This window comes from Aulonocara sp. 'chitande type north' Nkhata Bay, linkage group LG23, assembly GCF_057382095.1.
Source record: "Aulonocara sp. 'chitande type north' Nkhata Bay isolate Kocher_YH1m ecotype deep benthic linkage group LG23, A_spYH_male_GT1.1, whole genome shotgun sequence".
In the NCBI taxonomy this organism is placed as follows: domain Eukaryota; kingdom Metazoa; phylum Chordata; class Actinopteri; order Cichliformes; family Cichlidae; genus Aulonocara; species Aulonocara sp. 'chitande type north' Nkhata Bay.
In genome coordinates, this window is record NC_141365.1 from 48,924,719 (window position 1) to 48,942,085 (window position 17,367).

At 43.2% G+C, this 17,367-nt stretch overlaps 2 protein-coding genes across 2 annotated transcripts in view; both read left to right on the forward strand.

Annotated features, from left to right (window-relative positions):
* Nucleotides 1–17,367, forward strand: part of LOC147302889 (NACHT, LRR and PYD domains-containing protein 3-like) — a 117,183-nt gene that overhangs the window by 22,813 nt on the left and 77,003 nt on the right. The window contains exon 8 of the mRNA XM_086284405.1: nucleotides 1,358–1,483. Coding sequence (XP_086140531.1) covers nucleotides 1,358–1,483 — 126 coding nt within the window. The remainder of the gene's footprint in view (nucleotides 1–1,357; nucleotides 1,484–17,367) is intronic.
* LOC147302890 (uncharacterized) lies at nucleotides 12,557–15,013 on the forward strand. The gene is made up of 6 exons (XM_086284480.1): nucleotides 12,557–12,830; nucleotides 12,952–13,023; nucleotides 13,123–13,241; nucleotides 13,325–13,385; nucleotides 13,476–13,570; nucleotides 14,006–15,013. The coding sequence occupies exons 1-6, from the start codon at nucleotides 12,795–12,797 to the stop codon at nucleotides 14,886–14,888; spliced, it is 1,266 nt and encodes a 421-aa protein (XP_086140606.1). The 5' UTR covers nucleotides 12,557–12,794; the 3' UTR covers nucleotides 14,889–15,013.

The window sequence follows — 17,367 nt, forward strand, 5'->3', positions numbered from 1 at the left end:
AGGCCCAGCTGACCAACAAGCTTCAACCTACAACCTTCTTGCTCTAAGGCACTAGTGCTAACCACTTTTGCCCATTTCAGCCCAAATCCTGCATCTTCCTGTTTCTGACTCCAGGCCAGCTCCACTAACACTTTCTCATCAGACACTGCCACCTAGTGGAGGAAGTCTTAGTTCCATTTGAAGCTTCAGATTACAGTTAGTTCCTTTACAAAGAGGTGGAGGTGGTGGGGCCACAGCACCATCATCACTGAGTGCCATAGGACACTTAACCTTTGTTTCCATATGCTGGGAACTTCCTGTTGTTCCAAGGAGGACTGGAAAATGTGTGAAAATCTCCCAGTCAGTTCCTCACAGCACACTTCAATCATTTCCCTCCCACAGCATCAGGACCAGGGCATTTTCTCTCTTTGGTCCCACTAAGAGATTTCCACACAAACACCTCATCAGTGGGACTCTCAGAGCTACCAGCCCTTTGCTACAATCACAAAGCTCTTCATTGAAATCAATGATATCAAAGCTGGAATCAAATGAGTCCAAGTCTTCTGCTGATTCAGCATCACATTCATCTTTGCTCCTTGTTCTGCATCCCCACCATGGACTTCATTCCTTTCCAAGCCAGCCTTGAGTGTCCTTTATTCAGCTCATCCTCTGCTTTACTTTTACACCTGATTTTAGCTGCTTTATCTCTCTTTCAACAGGTTTCTGTGCCTCAATCTTTTTCTTCTCTCCCTCATAACAAGACAGCTTCTTCTGCCTGAGAACATGTTGGAGTGATTTACTAATCCAGGGCTGCTTATTGGGGAAAATACTTCCTGTTTCCAAAGTAATCCCCATTTTTCCCAGAAAGAAATGTCAGTAGAAATCGATGATCTAAGTGAGAACATGAGCCTTTAAAAAGTCCCAGTGGGTGCAGTCAAAGCAGTCCCTCAGTCCCAGTATAGAGTCTTTGGTCCAGACTGGAACAACTGTGTGCCCAGTTTGAGCTCTCTTCAGTGCTGTGACCTGACAGAGCCAGAGGGGCCATCACATCACATTTAGAAGCTCCCCTGATGGAGCCACAACACATGTCCAATACTTAGTCTGTCTTGTTGGACCAACTGGAAGAAATGATTCAAGGACTTAGTCACAGAACAGAGATTCAAATCTCCAAAATCCAACTGGCTGCATCAGGACATATAGTCTGAAACTCTGCACAGTTTCCTGTTTGAAGCTGCTTCCTGTTGGCTTCAGCTGTTTGGAGTTTCCATTTTCTAAACTTCTACATTCTGAACCTTCTTCAGCTCTGAACAGATGATGAAACACTGAATGATTTCAAGCACTTTGTCTAATAAACTTACATCTTTCATTCTTTATACAGATTGACTCTCTGTGGTTTGTCAGAGATCAGCTGTGATTATCTGGCAGCAGCACTGAAGTCCAACCCCTCCCATCTGAGAGAGCTGGAGCTGTATGTAAACAACCTGAAGGATCCAGATGTGAAGCAGCTGTCTGATCTTCAGCAGAGTCCAGACTACAGACTGGAGACTCTGTGGTCAGTAGAGTGATGGAGTGAGTGGGTGGTGCTGTCAGCAGTATTGTACTAAACACAGTCAGTATGAAACAAAGATCCAGTGTTTCCTGTAAAGCTGCAGCTTCTCAGTGAAGCTGTGAGAGGAGAACGGTGACAGGCTTCAGGATTGGACACAAACACTTCCTGTTTCTCACCTTTATGGTCACCATAGTAACGTCTGACACGCTCTGATCAAACACTGTCAACAGCCAATCAGCTCTCTGAACAAAGCAGCACGCAGACCAATGACTGCATTGATTTCCAAGTTTAAAGCAGTGAAGAACACAGTCTGTAGGTGAGGAAGAATTTAGTGAGAGCAGATGTTTGGATGGAATTCCTCCAGTTAACAGCTGGAACCGTCCATCTGGATTGTTGGGCTTGTTGTTGGGGTTCCTACAGAGCTCAGAGTGGACACACCAAGGTTCTTCTAATGAATGAAAGTCCAAACTCAAACTAGGAGGGAAAAACATTTTCAGCAACTTCAATAAAAATCCAAAGATTAGAAAAAGTGAAGCAACAATGAGTCCTAGTACAGTCCCAGCACTGACGTCCCTGCTGCTCTTTATACTGGATGTGCTGCATCACTGACTGACAGCTGATGAAGAGTCTCTGGAAACACTCGTTTATCTCCTCTGCTCTTCCTCCTTCTCTCTGCAGGTGGAGCTGATGATGGTAAACAGGACGGTGTGTGTGCTGAGAGAGGAGCAGCTGTGTCCTGATGATCCAGAGAGGTTGAAGCAGCAGCAGCTTGTGTGTAGAGACGCTCTGACTGGGCCATGTTACTGGGAGGTGGAGAGGAGAGCTTCATCCAGCAGTGACTGACAGAGGAATGAAGTGCAGATGACTGTCAGTGCTGCAGAGTGAACTGCTCTGAGAACAGCTCCACTGTCAGACACAATGTAGAGTCCAGCATCAGCCCTGTGTGTCCCTCTGGATCTGACAGAGGATCATCAGTGTATCTGGACTGCTCTGCTGCTGCTCTGTCCTTCTACAGTCTCTGCACAGTCTCTGTCTCACTCTGGAAAGATTTTACAACTTGTTGTAATTACAGAACGTTAATATAATATTCCAACATGTGATCTTCTCTTTATTTCTGAATCTTTACCAAATAAAGAAAAACCAAACTAACAAACAGAAGCTGTCGTGTCCTTTTTCACCACATCTGTGAATCTTTTCTGTGTTTTTCCTCTTTTCCTCCTTCCTGCAGCTCCATCTTCATCATTCTGTGTCCAGTATATGTGAACACGTCCAAAGCATCTGAGCCTCATGTTACCCGTTTGTGTGAGTTACGCCTGTCGTTGTGTTGTGGTGTATAAATAAGGGGCAGGAGACAGCGCTGGATCTCTGAGTTCTTTACTCTCAATTTCTGCAACATCTGCAATATATAGAAATGCAAACCTGTGAGCTGTGTGTGTTGTGCGTCTGCTCGGCCACCTCTCCTCCGGCCGTGCTGGAAGCAGCTGTGCGTTTGACAGTTTTATCGACTCGACAATAATCGAACAAATTAAATGTTCAAAAATATCAACTTAAGCACTTCAAAGTCAACAAAAAGCTTAAAACAATGAAATAATATTTCACTGAAAAAACAACAGCTCATAAGAACGATACACAAAATAATACAGAAACAAACAAATAAAAGTTATTAACCAGGATCCATGTTTTTGTCACAAACACTGAATCAGCTGATTCACTCTTTATGTTTCTGAGTTTGTTTTGTGATTATAGTTCTGGTTTCTGTTTCTGTGTCTTCACTGTGTCCCACGTCTCCTTACTTTGGACTCTGTGTTATATTTCCTGTTTTACTTTGACAGTCCTGTGTTACTGTTTCCTGTCTCGTGTGTGTAATTGGTGCCAGCTGTGTTTCCCTCCTGTCTCCCGTTCCCTGATTACTAAACTGCGTCCACGCCGCCGGCGCTCCTCTCCACAGCTGGATTCCAGGATTTCAGAGCATCCAGCTGTGGTGAGTGATGGAGACACTTTCTCTGCTCCCTCAGTAATCAGGACAGTTTATTGAACATCAGAGGACATAAAGGACTGTTTTTCACCTGCCCGTTCTGAACCTGGACATTAAAGACTGCTGGCTTCAAGGACATTAATCCCAGTGTCAGCCAGCCAATAACAGCCTGTGTTTTTCAGCTCTTTAGGAGTCAGAAATGAGAAAGACACAGACTGCTAACCTCTCCCTGCAGGAAATAAGCTCCGCCTCTTCCTTTCCTGTATATGAGTGATTTGATTCTGACATGAGACACAATGAGTTTCCTGTTTATTGTGACTTAAAGCGAGCAGCAAAGACACTAAACTGTGTGTTTCCAGCTGAAGCTGCTTTTTGTGTTGCTCCCACAATCCTGTCTGAAACAGTCAGTGAGGAAAACTCAGTTTATGCTTCCAAGCTCATTGTGAGAGGGCACATTGTGTTCCTGCAAGTGCTGATTTTGTCTGCATCCCTGAGTTTAGTGAGCTGCCTCCAAGGACTTGTGAAGCTCAGTGTGTTAAGGCTGCATCTCCCAGATGTTTCCACCTTTCCAGCAGAGACGATAAATGTTCCCACAAAGGCTCAAAGACGGTTTGATTTTCTGAGTGTTGGCCTCAAGAGATTGCTCAGTGAGCACCTGAGTGTTTCTGGGACATCGGACACTAACTGGAACTTCAAGTCTGGTTCTGAAGCTGCACATGCAAAGACTGTTTCTGGTTGTAGAGACCTGGCTGTTCCAGGGATTGTAACCTCCCCAGAGGCTGAGCTGCTGACCTCAGCTGACTCTGGAGCCTTGAAGGTAACTAAGTTTGCACCGCTCGGGTGAGCCATCTCAGCTGCAACAGCCTCCACAGAGAGCTCACGCAAGCTTACCCAGCCTGCTGAGGATTTTATGCAGGTGTCTGGTAAAAGGACGATGCTGCTGTCCAATGAGGCGAGGAGAGAAGTAGCCAAACAGGCGAGAGCCGTGAAGGAGGAACGGCGGGCAGCTCTGGATGCCCGACATAAATACCTGATGAGCAGGCTGGCCGACGCCGGCAGCCTGGAGGAGGCGGCGGTGGAAGACGCCATCGTCTCTGATGACAGAGTAAGTTCAGAGACGTGATCCTTCCTCAGAGTTGAACCTTTGAGTCATTAATGTCTGATTCTTCCAGTTCAGTCTGATCCATGAATTCTTTGCTGCAAACGGATCCAAGAAGCTGATTTTCTTCTATCAGGATGTCAAACAGGTAACTTTGATCACATTTCAATGACTGACACATGAAGGTCTAACCGCTCTTCATAATCTGCTGTCCTGTTTGTTGCAGCGTACTTTGTATTCATATCTTTTAATATCTGCCTTTCTCCCAGAGTCTGTCCTCCCGTCAGTCTTCCTTTGTGGACGCATCAAACTCAGCTGTGGCTCAGAGGAAACTCTTCCTCACTACGGGGAACTCTGAGGTTGGCTTCAGCTTTTTCTGTTTAGTTCATGTGAGAATCACAGAAAAATGCTGATATGAGTGGAAGGTTCTGCTGGGAAATTGGCAAAGAGCAGATTATTGAACAGCGAGGCAGACAGTTCATTTCAGTGATGCCAGTTTATTAGAAACGAGGACTGTGGGGCTGCTGGAAGTCAGGACGGCCGTTCTCTGGATAAACCTGACAGCTGAGGTGGAGAGCAGGATTTATCCACAGACGGCTTCTTCCAAGCAAATGTCCTGAACACACCTGAGCTGAGGGTTACACAGTGTGTCCTGTGTGATCTCTGCTTTATGGTGGTTGAATCTCACAAATGTGACCATCAGACCTGACGACTTATTTGTGATGTTTTCATTAAAAATATCCTGGGTGAGGTGTTTGGGGCCTGTCCCATGAGGAGGAGTCTCCAGGGCAGACCCAGGACACACTAGAGAGGTTATATCTCTCAGCAGGCCTGGGAATGCCTCAGTATTGTCCTGGATATGCTGGAGGAAGTGGTTGTTTAGGGAGGTCTGGGATTCTCTGCTTAGACTGCTGCACCTGTGACCCGGGACCAGATAAACAGGAAATGGATGTTTGAAATTCAAAGAAATCCTCTTTTAATAATGAGGAAAAAAGACAGCAGGAGATCCATCGCAACTAACAAAACACTTCAAACACATCAATGCATCAACTTTAATCAACTTCATTTGGTTCAAATGAAGGAATCTAACAAAGCACTCACTAAAATGAAACACCAGTTAGTTTCCCGAGCTCAACAGGTCGAACACCTGAGTTTGGTTTGCGGTGCAGTTTTTATTTCTTCTAGATAACTTGGGTTATTTGCACAGGAAGGGTTTTTAAATGTATTTCTTAAGTACGATCTTATATGGGGGTTGATTTTATAGCATAACAGAATAATGTAATAACTCTAATAGAGTATAAAACATTTGCAGAATGAAGTACAAGGTGAAGAAAAGTCAGAACGTCCCTGTTTGAAAATCCAGTCTCAGAAGGTCAGAGATGGACAAATTCAGCTACAGAAACATGTGGCCATTTTTTTAAAGCCATAGAGCATATTACAGACGACACAAAGAGCAAACACTGTAAACTTCTAACCACAGACCTCACACAGCTCACACACGTCAGAGTGAAGCTGTCATTTCCTGAAGCTTCCACACAAGAGAACTGGCAACAAGGTGGAGTCCTCATGGATCACTAGCAGAGAAATGTGGGTGGGTGCCAGACCACATGGACTCGACTCACTTTATTTCATACAAAGGAGCAGACTAATGCTGTCATCCTTAAAGACTAACTAGAAACAAGCAGTGCGCTCGCATCGACTCGACTTGTTTTGCAAGTTTGAAGTGAGATGGTACTTTGGAGTCAGCCTCCCGAGATGATGGCTGGTTTTTGAAAACATCTCATATTTATACAATGAGCAGCAGACTTTCCTGACTTGCAGAGGTCAACGTCCTCCTCAGTCATGCGCCATGAGTGGCACAGATACTATTCATCAAATAACTAGCATGGCCTTGATTGTTACTCCAGAGACTTATCTGCGATGTAGTTTTATAGCATTTTCATTAGCAATCGTATGATTTGTGTTACAATGACCTTTGTGGACGGGCCCGGACCCCCAGGCCTCGTCCGTGACGCCGACGGTGAGCGCAACGTTTTTGTTTTCTTGCGCTTAAAATAACCTGATCAGCGTTCTGCGGACGGTTTGTTTACATTTCTCACATCTGTGATTGTTCACCCGGGTTGGACACGAGCAGAGAGGGCTTTCAAGATGAAAAAGCCAACGTGAAACTTTAACGGACGACAAAGTTTTTCAATCAAATCTCCGTCACACCCTTCCTTGACCTCATCACGTTATCCACCTTAGTCAAGGAACAGTGGTTCGGGAAAATATGCATTTGTTTTTTGGACCAGTTTAAAACGTATCTCAACTAGTGATGTGCGGATCGATACTGAAATATCGATTCCTCCGATACCCGTCATTGTGTCCGGCCCCTTGGCGTGCACACTCACAACAATGGCTGAGCGTAAACAGAGTCATGTGCAGACGTATTTTACCTCCACGAACAGCTGAGACGTGGTTTGCCATACATGTGGCAAGAATGTGAGGTGTTGTGGTAACACCGCTGACCTGGTCAAACACCTCAGAGTGAATCACATCACAGAATATGACGAGCGTATGTTGAGGCGAACTGAAGAGGAGGAGAGGGAGAGGTGCTGCCAGGGCGAGACAGACGTCTCTCACGGAGTCCTTTAATGCTGCAGGCAGGCAACAAATAGCCACAACTTCAGGTTTTTCATTTCTATATGATAATTCTGCATCATTAAGTGATAAGAACAAGTAATCTGATGTCCTGTGATCATTACGACGCTATAATTTGAGATAAAATAAAAGATAGAGTAAAAAAAATAAGTTTTTGTTCAGAGTATCGTATCAGATCAGTATCGTCGATACCACCCTGAATTTTACTTGGTATCAGATCAGAAAGGAAATCAGTGGAAATCAAATCCTGCTTCTACAGGTGTCCAGTTCATTCACTCTGACCCCTCCAGATAAGCGTTGGCAGTTCTCACTGTGCTGTAGATCACATTTTCTTGTGTTTGGGGTTATAACGGTTACTTTTGAGGTCTGTGTTATAAAGCAAGTTAATCCTGAATTTAACTGGAGAAGACAAATTCCCACTGCGTGGTGTAGTGCACAGCCAGGCATTCTTTACATTAGTTCGTTTGACAAAACCAAAAAGCCGAAAGTATTTACTTGGAGTTTGGTTTGATGAAATAAGTGCCAGAATCAGTGAATGCAAATGATTCCAATGACATGAAAACTGGTCGAAGGACAAATCCCTCAAGAAAAGCACGACTAGCACATTAAGTTTTTTCTGAATGCTTAAACCCTAACTGTGATTCCTGTAGCACAATCTCTAAAACTATTCAGACTTATAGCAAAACCACTCACTGAGTTTGCAAAACTAAAAGCACAAAAACTGCTTTGCACTCAGTTTGCAATTTTGTAACACACACTTTGCAAAACTGTAGGCACAATTCACTGCACAACACTCAATTACCAAATTTCCAACACACTCCTAGCAAAAGTATACACATGTATGGCTATCATTAACACTAACTTGCCAACTGTCTGGCACACTTTCACATGTGAAAACTTTTTTAGATAATTAGTTCACTTTGCAATCAGCCTAAGCACTATAATAAAGGTAAGCTGTGTGTGCGGAGTACAATGGAGGGAGCAGAAAGAGTGAGAAGTAGAGGAAGCCGAGGAAGAGGACGTGGAGGTGAAGAAGTAGGATGAAGAGGATGACAAGGACAAGGAGGAGCAAGAGGAAGACGAGGAGGGGGGAGAGGAAGATGAGGAGGGGGGAGAGGAAGATGAGGAGGGGGGAGAGGAAGGGTAGGAAGAGTAAGAAATAGAATTGCTGATGACATCAGAGCTACAATAGTGGACCATGTAATCAACCGTGGAGTGACCCTGAGGGTAGCTGGCCAACGGGTCCAGCCTAACTCGAGCCGCTACACTGTAGCAAGTACCATAAGGACATCTTGAAATGAGAATCAGTGAGTACAGTCACTTCGCACAAAGATTTGTAGCACTGCCGTATGCCAATGAGAAACACACCAATACCATTGATGTAAAAATACTGAAATTGTTACTTTACAGAATTGCTAGATGACCAGATGCTGGGGGCAGAGGAAGCATGTTCACTACAGACCAAGTAACCCATATAGTCATTATGGCGATTGCAAATAATCTTATACTTGGAAATAAACACTTGTGTTTGTTTTGATGTGTTTGAATAAACACCAGTACTTGAAGTTTGGATCCCTCCATGCTTATGGATCTATGACAGAAGTATGAGCTCAAACTGACATAGCCTACCTTGTGCACAGAGAAAGCAAAAGCCAGATGTGTTTTGTATTCATACCATCAGTGTGCAGTTGGCGCATTGTGTGCTTAGTAGATGATGGCTTGTGTGCACTGTTTGATACGGAAACACCATTTTTACGAAGGTGTGAAGAGTTAATCTAGCTGTGTTCGCTTTTGCAAGAGAACTACAATGTTTTGATTATTGGGTGACAGGTTTTCTTATTTGTGTGAAGAGTTTTGCAAAATTAGCCAATAGTTACAAAAAATGTGCTTAAGTTTTTTTGTAATCATCATCATCTCTAACACCATGCGCACAACAGTGATTTTGTTACAGAACACTAAGATAGTAAAATCTGGGAAATGATGATATTTCTTTCCAAAACTTCCTGTCTGGAAGACATTTTTTTATTTTATTCTATTTTATTCTACTGTATATAGTATATTATTTTATTCTATTCTGTACAGCTGTGTACTGTATTTATTCTTATTGTATTCTAATTTTTGCGTCATAACTTTTGCACTATCCACTTCCTGCTGTGACAAAACAAATTTCCCACGTGTGGGACTAATAAAGGTTATCTTATCTTATCTTATTAAAGCTGCTGTGCCACCTGCAGCTTCTTTCAATCTATGTTATGTGAATATATCTTTTTTTTTTGGGTTTGAACATCCATTCAAACTCACTCTCTGCCTAGCAAGTCTCATTCCCTCATTTCCTTGGGGTCCAGCTTCACATACGTGGCACTGAGCCTTTTCCTTTGTCACCTCTTTCTGCTACATGCCTAGCCTCCCAGTTTCTTGGTCTATTTTCTTCATTTCGCTAACTACACTTCTTTTTCTTTGTAAATCTCTTCCTTCAAATACTTTCAAAATCACTTTTCTTTTTTCCCTTTCTTCTGTGCAGAGAAGACGTCAAACCCCTTCTTGGCAGTTTATCTCAATAAAGCTGTACTATCCCAGCCATCTGGTAAGTCTTCCCTACTACCCAGAGCCTGTTTATACTCCTGCATGTCTCTGCCTTCACTCACTTCCTCTTCTTGATGTCCAAACTCATCCTTCAAACTACCATTTGATGCTGCATAGCTGCATTCTCCCTGACACCTCCTTGTCTCCTGTCTTTTTGATTTCACCTTCTGCATAATATTTAGTTGCCCTGTGTGCAGCTTCCTCCACTTTCATATATTTCTACAAGTTCCTCCCTGTTCTTGAAGTATGTGTGCACCACGGCCATTTCCACTTGGAAAATCTGCCCCACATCTGTCTTTCTAGATTTCTCTCCTAAACACCACACCTACCCAACACCTCATAACCTCTGTTCCCTTCACCTAAATGTCCATTGAAGTCTGTGTCAATCACCACTGTAGTATGTGGTCTCTTGCACACAAAATGTGTCTACCCTCCACCTCCATAATATGAGTCCGCCAGCCCTCCCATTGCCAGTCAGAGTCCATAACAAGTCAAAAACATAAACAGCTCGAACGTATTATTTATTTAAAAAAGAGAGAGAGAGAGAGAGAGAGAGAGAGAGAGAGAGAGAGAGAGAGAGAGAGAGAGAGAGAGAGAGAGCTCAGTTGTCCTTGCTCTAGCATCAAGAGTCAGTGACTGGCTGTTCACTGCAGGCTCAGCAGTCCAATGGCCGATCAGCAACAAAACAAATAAAAAAATAAGACACGTTCTTGATTATGACAACAAACCACATCCAAAAAAATATGACAGCAACACTTTAAGTTTTGTGTGCATTCATCATGTGCAACTCTGCAGAAAGTCTCATGTCAAGGATGTGTGGACAGGGGGGCTATTAAAAAGTTCCAGTATACAGAATAGAAAACCATCAAATGAATGAAATAAAATCTGTTGTCACAGTGGTTTTTGAAGGAACAATTACTTCACAGATGGACAGCCTCATTATATTTGAGTTAAATCTGATGATACACACTTCACGTCACCCTAGTTACATGTTTTTATTTGCCATGTGTATGTTATCCAAGGGAGGAAGAAAATGAAAAAGAAAACTTTTGATGTGTCCAGACATTTCTTCACATCAGCTGCCAGCAACCAGTTTCAGCATGTACAACTGTTGCACTAGTGTTAGAATAACTTGGCATTTCCAATCTGTTTCTGCTGTAGTTCAATGAAAGGTTTCAGTTACTTAAGTTTGAGAAAAACCAAAAAAACGTTGGTCAGCTTCCCTCAGGGTCACTCCACGGTTGATGACATGGTCCACTATTGTAGCTCTGATGTCATCAGCAATTCTATTTCTTACTCTTCTTACCCGTCCTCTCCCCCCTCCTCGTCCTCCTCTTGCTCCTCCTTGTCCTTGTCGTCCTCTTCATCCTACTTCTTCACCTCCACGTCCTCTTCCTCGGCCTCCTCTCACTCTTCCTGCTCCCTCCATTGTACTCCACACACAGAGCTTACCTGTATCATAGTGCTTAGGCTGATTGCAAAGTGAACTAATTATCTAAAAAAGCTTTCACATGTGGCAGTGTGCCAGACAGTTGACAAAATAGTGTAAATAATGGCCATAAATGTGTATAGTTTTGCTAGGAGTGCGTTGATCATTTGGAAATTGAGTGCAAAGCAGTGAGTTGTGTTTACAGTTCTGCAAAAAGAGTGCTGTGCAGTGGATTGTAGCTACAGGTTTGCAAAGTGTGTGTTACAAAATGGCAAACTGAGTGCAAAGCAGTGTTTGTGCTTTTAGTTTTGCACACTCAGTGAGTGGTTTTGCTATAAGTATCAATAGTTTTAGGAATTGTGCTGTAAGAATCACAGTTAGGGTTTAAGCATTCAGAAAAACCTGTAATAAACGCACACGCATGCGTCTTCAGCATTACTGGGTTTCTGCAGCTCCTGGTTTCCTGTTTAATACATTCACACAAGCAATCAAACGCTATGAATCGTTCCACAATGTTTGCAGTCACTTTTCTTATCCCTCCTGACTCAAGAGCATAAAGCGATCTACGTTAGCTCTGGGAATTCTGACGGTCGTTCAGTAAATCTTTGTTTAATCTCTTTATTTGCTTTTTGGAGAAGTGAAGGTACAAAAACCTCGTCAATCAAATTTGCTTCGGTGGACAGAAAACAGCCGTTGTAGACTGTTTGGGGTTACCTTTTATAAGTACTGAATTTTCAAAAGTGAAGTCAGTTCTTCTGACCAGGTTCAGACCAGGATGAACACAAGTATGATACTGGACCCACTAGAGAACTGGTCCCAGCTGTGGGTTCACCTCCTCCTGCTGAACTCATAGGACAGACTCTAATGTAGCATCACGTTCATCGGTCACTCCTGACCTCCTGTGAAGCATGACGAATGTGTAATTAATGACTTCATTATTTGGGGCATTATTGCTCTAAAAATCATATTAATAGTATTATTATTATTGTGCTTTAGGCTGCACTGATAACGCAGAGGTCTCTTCTTCCTCTGGGCTGTTTAAAGGGCCAGTTTGTCCAAAGCTGTGTATATACCAGCTGCTGTCAGGCTTCAGATGTCTGCATTAGTCCACAGTCCACTGTTTGTAAGCCATTGCTTTACTGCAAAAGTTCCCATCTACTGTAAAGAAATGGAGATAAGCAGGCACATAATATGAAAAGGCATGCTGGAGCTGACTTTGTCTTTTCTGATCCATCGGTTTGTGTGGCTCTTTCCACAGGAGGGACCTAACCCACACTTTATTTACTTATATGATAAGTTTAGTGGAGTGTAGTGCAAAATACACAGTGTTTACTTTTAATTTAACAACATGAAGCTGCATCAAGTTTCCATGGTGACTGCTCAAGAAATTCTGCATTCATAAATAAACATCAGACTGTCAAAAGAGCTCATCTGTGCGAGACCACCGAGCTGAGAGCATTTTCAGGTCCAGATCCCCCGTACGCCATCGTTGGAGAGCAGTTGACGTTTTTCTTCCTGACTTTGATTTGAACACGTTTAAATGGAAAAGAGTCAAGGAATCTATAAGCCTATCAGGGTATGTGACGCTTTTGCTTTTACTGCATTTCAGTAATTTGAAGAATTTGATGTCGTTTTAAAAGTTGACAAACTGAGAATCATTTTAAGTAACAATGACTAAATTGCTATTTCTTTGACAGGTGTTGTTCAACACACCGATTTATGAAACAGCTGTAAAGATCTGCTGGTATCTTCCGGGCTACAAGGCTCAGGTTAGACCCAGATTCATGCAAACCAAAGCTGACAGAAAATATCAGGTCATTTCTGAGGACCTGAGAGTGGTGGTGATTAAATGTCTCCTTTACTTTTAGGTTGCGATAATGACGGAGTTTCTCAGACTTCAGCAGGAAGATCTAATTCCACCGAACCTCACTGCTGAAGATCTGAGAGATCTTTTGGTGGAGAAGAGCAGGGAGACGCTCAGAGAGCAGTGAGTTACTGTCACACCTGAAAGTCTGTTTGTGATGACGTGTAAGTGCTGAGAGAAAACCTCTGCTTTGCTTTCTTTTGAAGGCTGTGGGAGTTTGAGTTAGAGGATTTTGACGAAGAGGAAGCCAAACCTCTTCTAAGGCTGGTAAGACGAGAAAACCCACAAGACTTTTTTTTCATTACGTGCACATAACCTTTACACATAAGCGCACTGTAAATGTGTTTTCTGTTTCAGGTGTGGGCGGTGAACGTCAGCAATAAAATGAGGGACGTTGAATTTGAAGCCAGGTTGCTTCTTCAGTTCCCAGAGGCCGTACCTCCTAAATTTCAGTGAGTCACATGTAACATACAGTTATTAACCCTGTAAGACCCAACCCATCAAAAAACAGCCAGAAAATTCAGATTCTTTGGAACTGAGATGTTTATCAACCCTTTAAACAAAAGCCACACATGAGTTCTTTGCTATGTCATGTTGTGTATGATTTACTTTTATTGTGTATTTATTTTTTGTATCACATTTGATACACTGGGTGTTTTTGGCAACTTTGTGTTAACGACAATGTTAACTTTAGACTAAAAAAGAGTTTTGTCCACAACATTTAGAAATTATAGCAAGTATTGATCATGTTGATGAGATCGAGGTCTCAGAAACTCATGTATGATACAAAGGTGGTTACAGGGTTAACAGTCCAGCTACAGTGTTTCAATATTTAAATGATGCTTTGAATATGTTTAACAGATAACTCTTATCATGTTTTTCTACAGAGCACCTAAACTCCTCAGCGCGGTGAAGGATTACGTTGAAATCCTGAAAAAGAAGCAGCAGGAACAGCCTAACAGCAAACTGCTCACCGCGCAGGAGGTAGTGGTCGAGGTAGTTCCCCGCGTTCTCCAGGGCTTCTGGGAGCTTCCTCCTCGTCCCCTCCTAAACATGGCCTCCCAGAGTCTAAGTATCCTCTCCACCAGTGTCACCAAGGCCACTTTAGATCGTGTCTCCAAGAGCCTCACGGCGATGGAAACACAGGCCGTCTTCACCCGCTCTATCCGAGACGATCTGGTCGACAGCATCCTGACGGAGATTAGACAGAAATTTCCTGAAGAAATTCTGTCTATCCAAGTTGCAAACTTTGCACCCCTGTTGCTGAAGACCATTGCTGATGTAGCAAGGATCCGGATATGTGAAATCTTTGAGCCCCCTTCAAGTCCTGATGTGAAGAGCACAAATGGTGAGCGCTCCTCTGACGGCCTTTCAGTGGCAAATGTTCCACCAGCCGAAGAAGCTCTGTCAGAAAGTGTTGCAGAGCCCGACGTTCCCTGTGAGGAACTTCTTTCTGAAAGGGCATCCAGTCTGAGTACTCGAGACCTTACGATCGAAGGAGCTCTGTCAGAAAGTGTTGCAGAGCCCGACGCTCCCTGTGAGGAACCCTATGGCGAGTCCAAATCCTGTGTTGAAGGTGAAGATCATATGATCAACGGATCTTGTTCTGAAATTGGGCCGGTTCCTGATGTTCCCTTTGAGGAACCTTTTCCAGAACCTGAAGCCAGCATGAAGTCCGAAGACCGTCAGAGCAAGAAGAAGAAAAAGGGCTTCTTCAAAAGACTGAGAAGTCTGTTCTGCTGCTGTTGCAGACCAAAAGTCACCGACTGACACTGAAGCTGTGACCCAGTGTTGGTGTTGCAGTAACTCTAAATATGTAAATATGTTCCTTAATGATTGTTCTTCATGTTTTTGGGGGTTTCTTTAGTTTTCAGTGGGCTGGGTGTTTTTTCTCCTCCGTGTTCTTTACTTGATTCTTGTTCATAGTTACTGATTTGTTTTCCTAGTTCTTGTTTCTTAGTTTGTAGTTTCTTGAGTCCACCTGAGTTTCCAGCAATAAAAGCTGCCGATTCAAGTTTCATTCCACGTAAGAGTCCTGTGTTTGGGTCCTACTACCTGCCTGTCACAGCACACCATGACAGAAACTTTATAAACTCATTCATATTTCTACACGAGTCTCCAGCTATGTTAAAGATTTTTTTTCTTTCAAACATTTGTAAGAATCTCTTATGGTTCTCAAAATACTTCCACAAGTCCAGTAAGTGTAGTGCAGTAACATATTGATGGTATTATTTTTAATAATTATTTATTATTTTTAATGCACTTTGAACTGAAACTGGTATATAAAATGTACTTCCTGTAGAAAATGCAGTGTGAATGCTAATAGCTGAATAGCTTGAGTTGAATTTTTATAATTGCTGAAATCTTTGGTGAAAAACATGTTACAGTTTTTGCCCGTTGCTTGAACACATTTTGCAAAACGTCGCTCATTGTGCCAAAACTCTAAACACAAGTAAACATGACACATCAAAATATACCATTCACATCTGTGCCAAACTGAAACTCTGCTGTCAAAACCTAACATTCCTCTGTCAAGATGTAACTCTGTTGACAAAATGACACATACTTGCATCACATGCAGATCAGATCAGGGGGACACACTAGTCTACTTCATATAAAACACTGCAGTCTTTCATTGTCATTGTTTATTCTGAAGGCACATTTTCAGGAGACACAAACAACCAAAAAAAGCAAATAGGCCTACTCAATATTGTCCACTGCAGCACCATCAATTCAGATAAAGCAAAACACAAACATAATACAGTAATAGAAAAAACACTATACTGTACACACAAAAAATCATGACAATTGTGCATACGTGGGCTCATGGATCCCGCCGTCTGTTGGGGTCTGGCCACAGGACCTCATCGACATCGCAAGCAGTGTCTTCTCCCGCTGGGCACCGGGGAAAATATCCTCTTGCATGTCGAAACCATCCATGGATTGCTGTCACCTGAATGTAAATAGAAATATATGTGGTGGCCCCTAGAGACAAAACACGTACAAACTCCAAAGCACATTTCTAGCTTGAACTGAACTTCCAAAACAGAGCTACCTAGAACAGCGGTCCCCAACCCCCGGGCCTCGGACTGGTACCGGTCCGTGAGTCGTTTGGTACCGGGCCGCGAGAGTTGAGGCTCAGGTGTGAAATGTCTGGTTTTCAGGGTTTTTATCGCTTTTCAGCGTTATTTTGTTATCGTTTTTATCATTAACTCGGTTTTCCTGGGTCTTTTCACGTGTGTTATGAATAAATCTTCTTTTTCGGTACCGGTACTAGTTTTATTTTGTTGTATTTATCCGCGACACCTTAAAGGCCGGTCCGTGAAAATATTGTCGGGCATAAACCGGTCGGTGGTGCAAAAAAGGTTGGAGACCGCTGACCTAGATCACGTAAATTACACAATTGAAAGCATGAAAGCATATGTGTATTGTTTGTGTATTTATGCACAAGCATTCATATATATTCAAATCATTAAAAAAAAAAAGTTCATTTGCCTGTTACTACCACACACCAAATCTGGTCGTGGTACTTGGTGAACTGAGAGACACAACAGCAGAGGTCACTATTAATGCTATAAAAGAGGCCTTTGCAAGACATGCAGTTGCCGAGACTGTGGTATCGGACAACAGGCCGCAAGTTTCATCAGAACAGTTCAAGCACTTTGCTAAAGAGTACCAGTTCACACATGAAACGAGCAGCCCCAGGTACCCCCAAGCCAACGGGGAGGCAGAACGCGCTGATCGTACCATTAAAGACTTGAGAGGACTGTGACTACAGCAGAGCACTGCTAGCGTGCAGGGCCACCCCACTGGAACATGGGCTCTCACCGGCACAGTTGCTCATGGGGAGACACCTGCGTACCTCTCTGCCACAAGCTGCTGCGAAGCTGGTGCCAAAGTGGCCCGACCTACAGGCTTTTCGCGAGAAGGATGAGGAGGGGAGGCGTGAGCAGGCAAAACACTACAACCGCAGACATAGAGTCAGGACAGAAGGTGTGGATTACTACTGAAGGAACCACTGGAGCAGTAGTTGGACCTGCCAGTGCTCCCAGATCTTATGTGGTAGAGACAGACAGGTTTTCTAAGGAGAAATAGGAGCCACCTCACACCAACAGGGACTGTTACCAGATCTGGTCGAGCGGTGAGACCTCGTGTAAGATTGGATGTGTAATTCTCTGAAGTTATCCATTCAGGCCCTATTCAAAGCTGGCTTAGGCTGTTAGAGATGTTTACAATTATGTGTTTCGTT

What these genes read in the sequence shown, in the direction of transcription:
- LOC147302890 (XM_086284480.1), top strand. Translation starts at nt 12,795, where the DNA reads ATGGAAAAGAGTCAAGGAATCTATAAGCCTATCAGG. An exon ending in GAATCTATAAGCCTATCAGG is followed by an intron (nt 12,831 to 12,951) that starts GTATGTGACGCT and finishes TTTCTTTGACAG; the next exon opens with GTGTTGTTCAACACACCGAT. An exon ending in TTCCGGGCTACAAGGCTCAG is followed by an intron (nt 13,024 to 13,122) that starts GTTAGACCCAGA and finishes CTTTACTTTTAG; the next exon opens with GTTGCGATAATGACGGAGTT.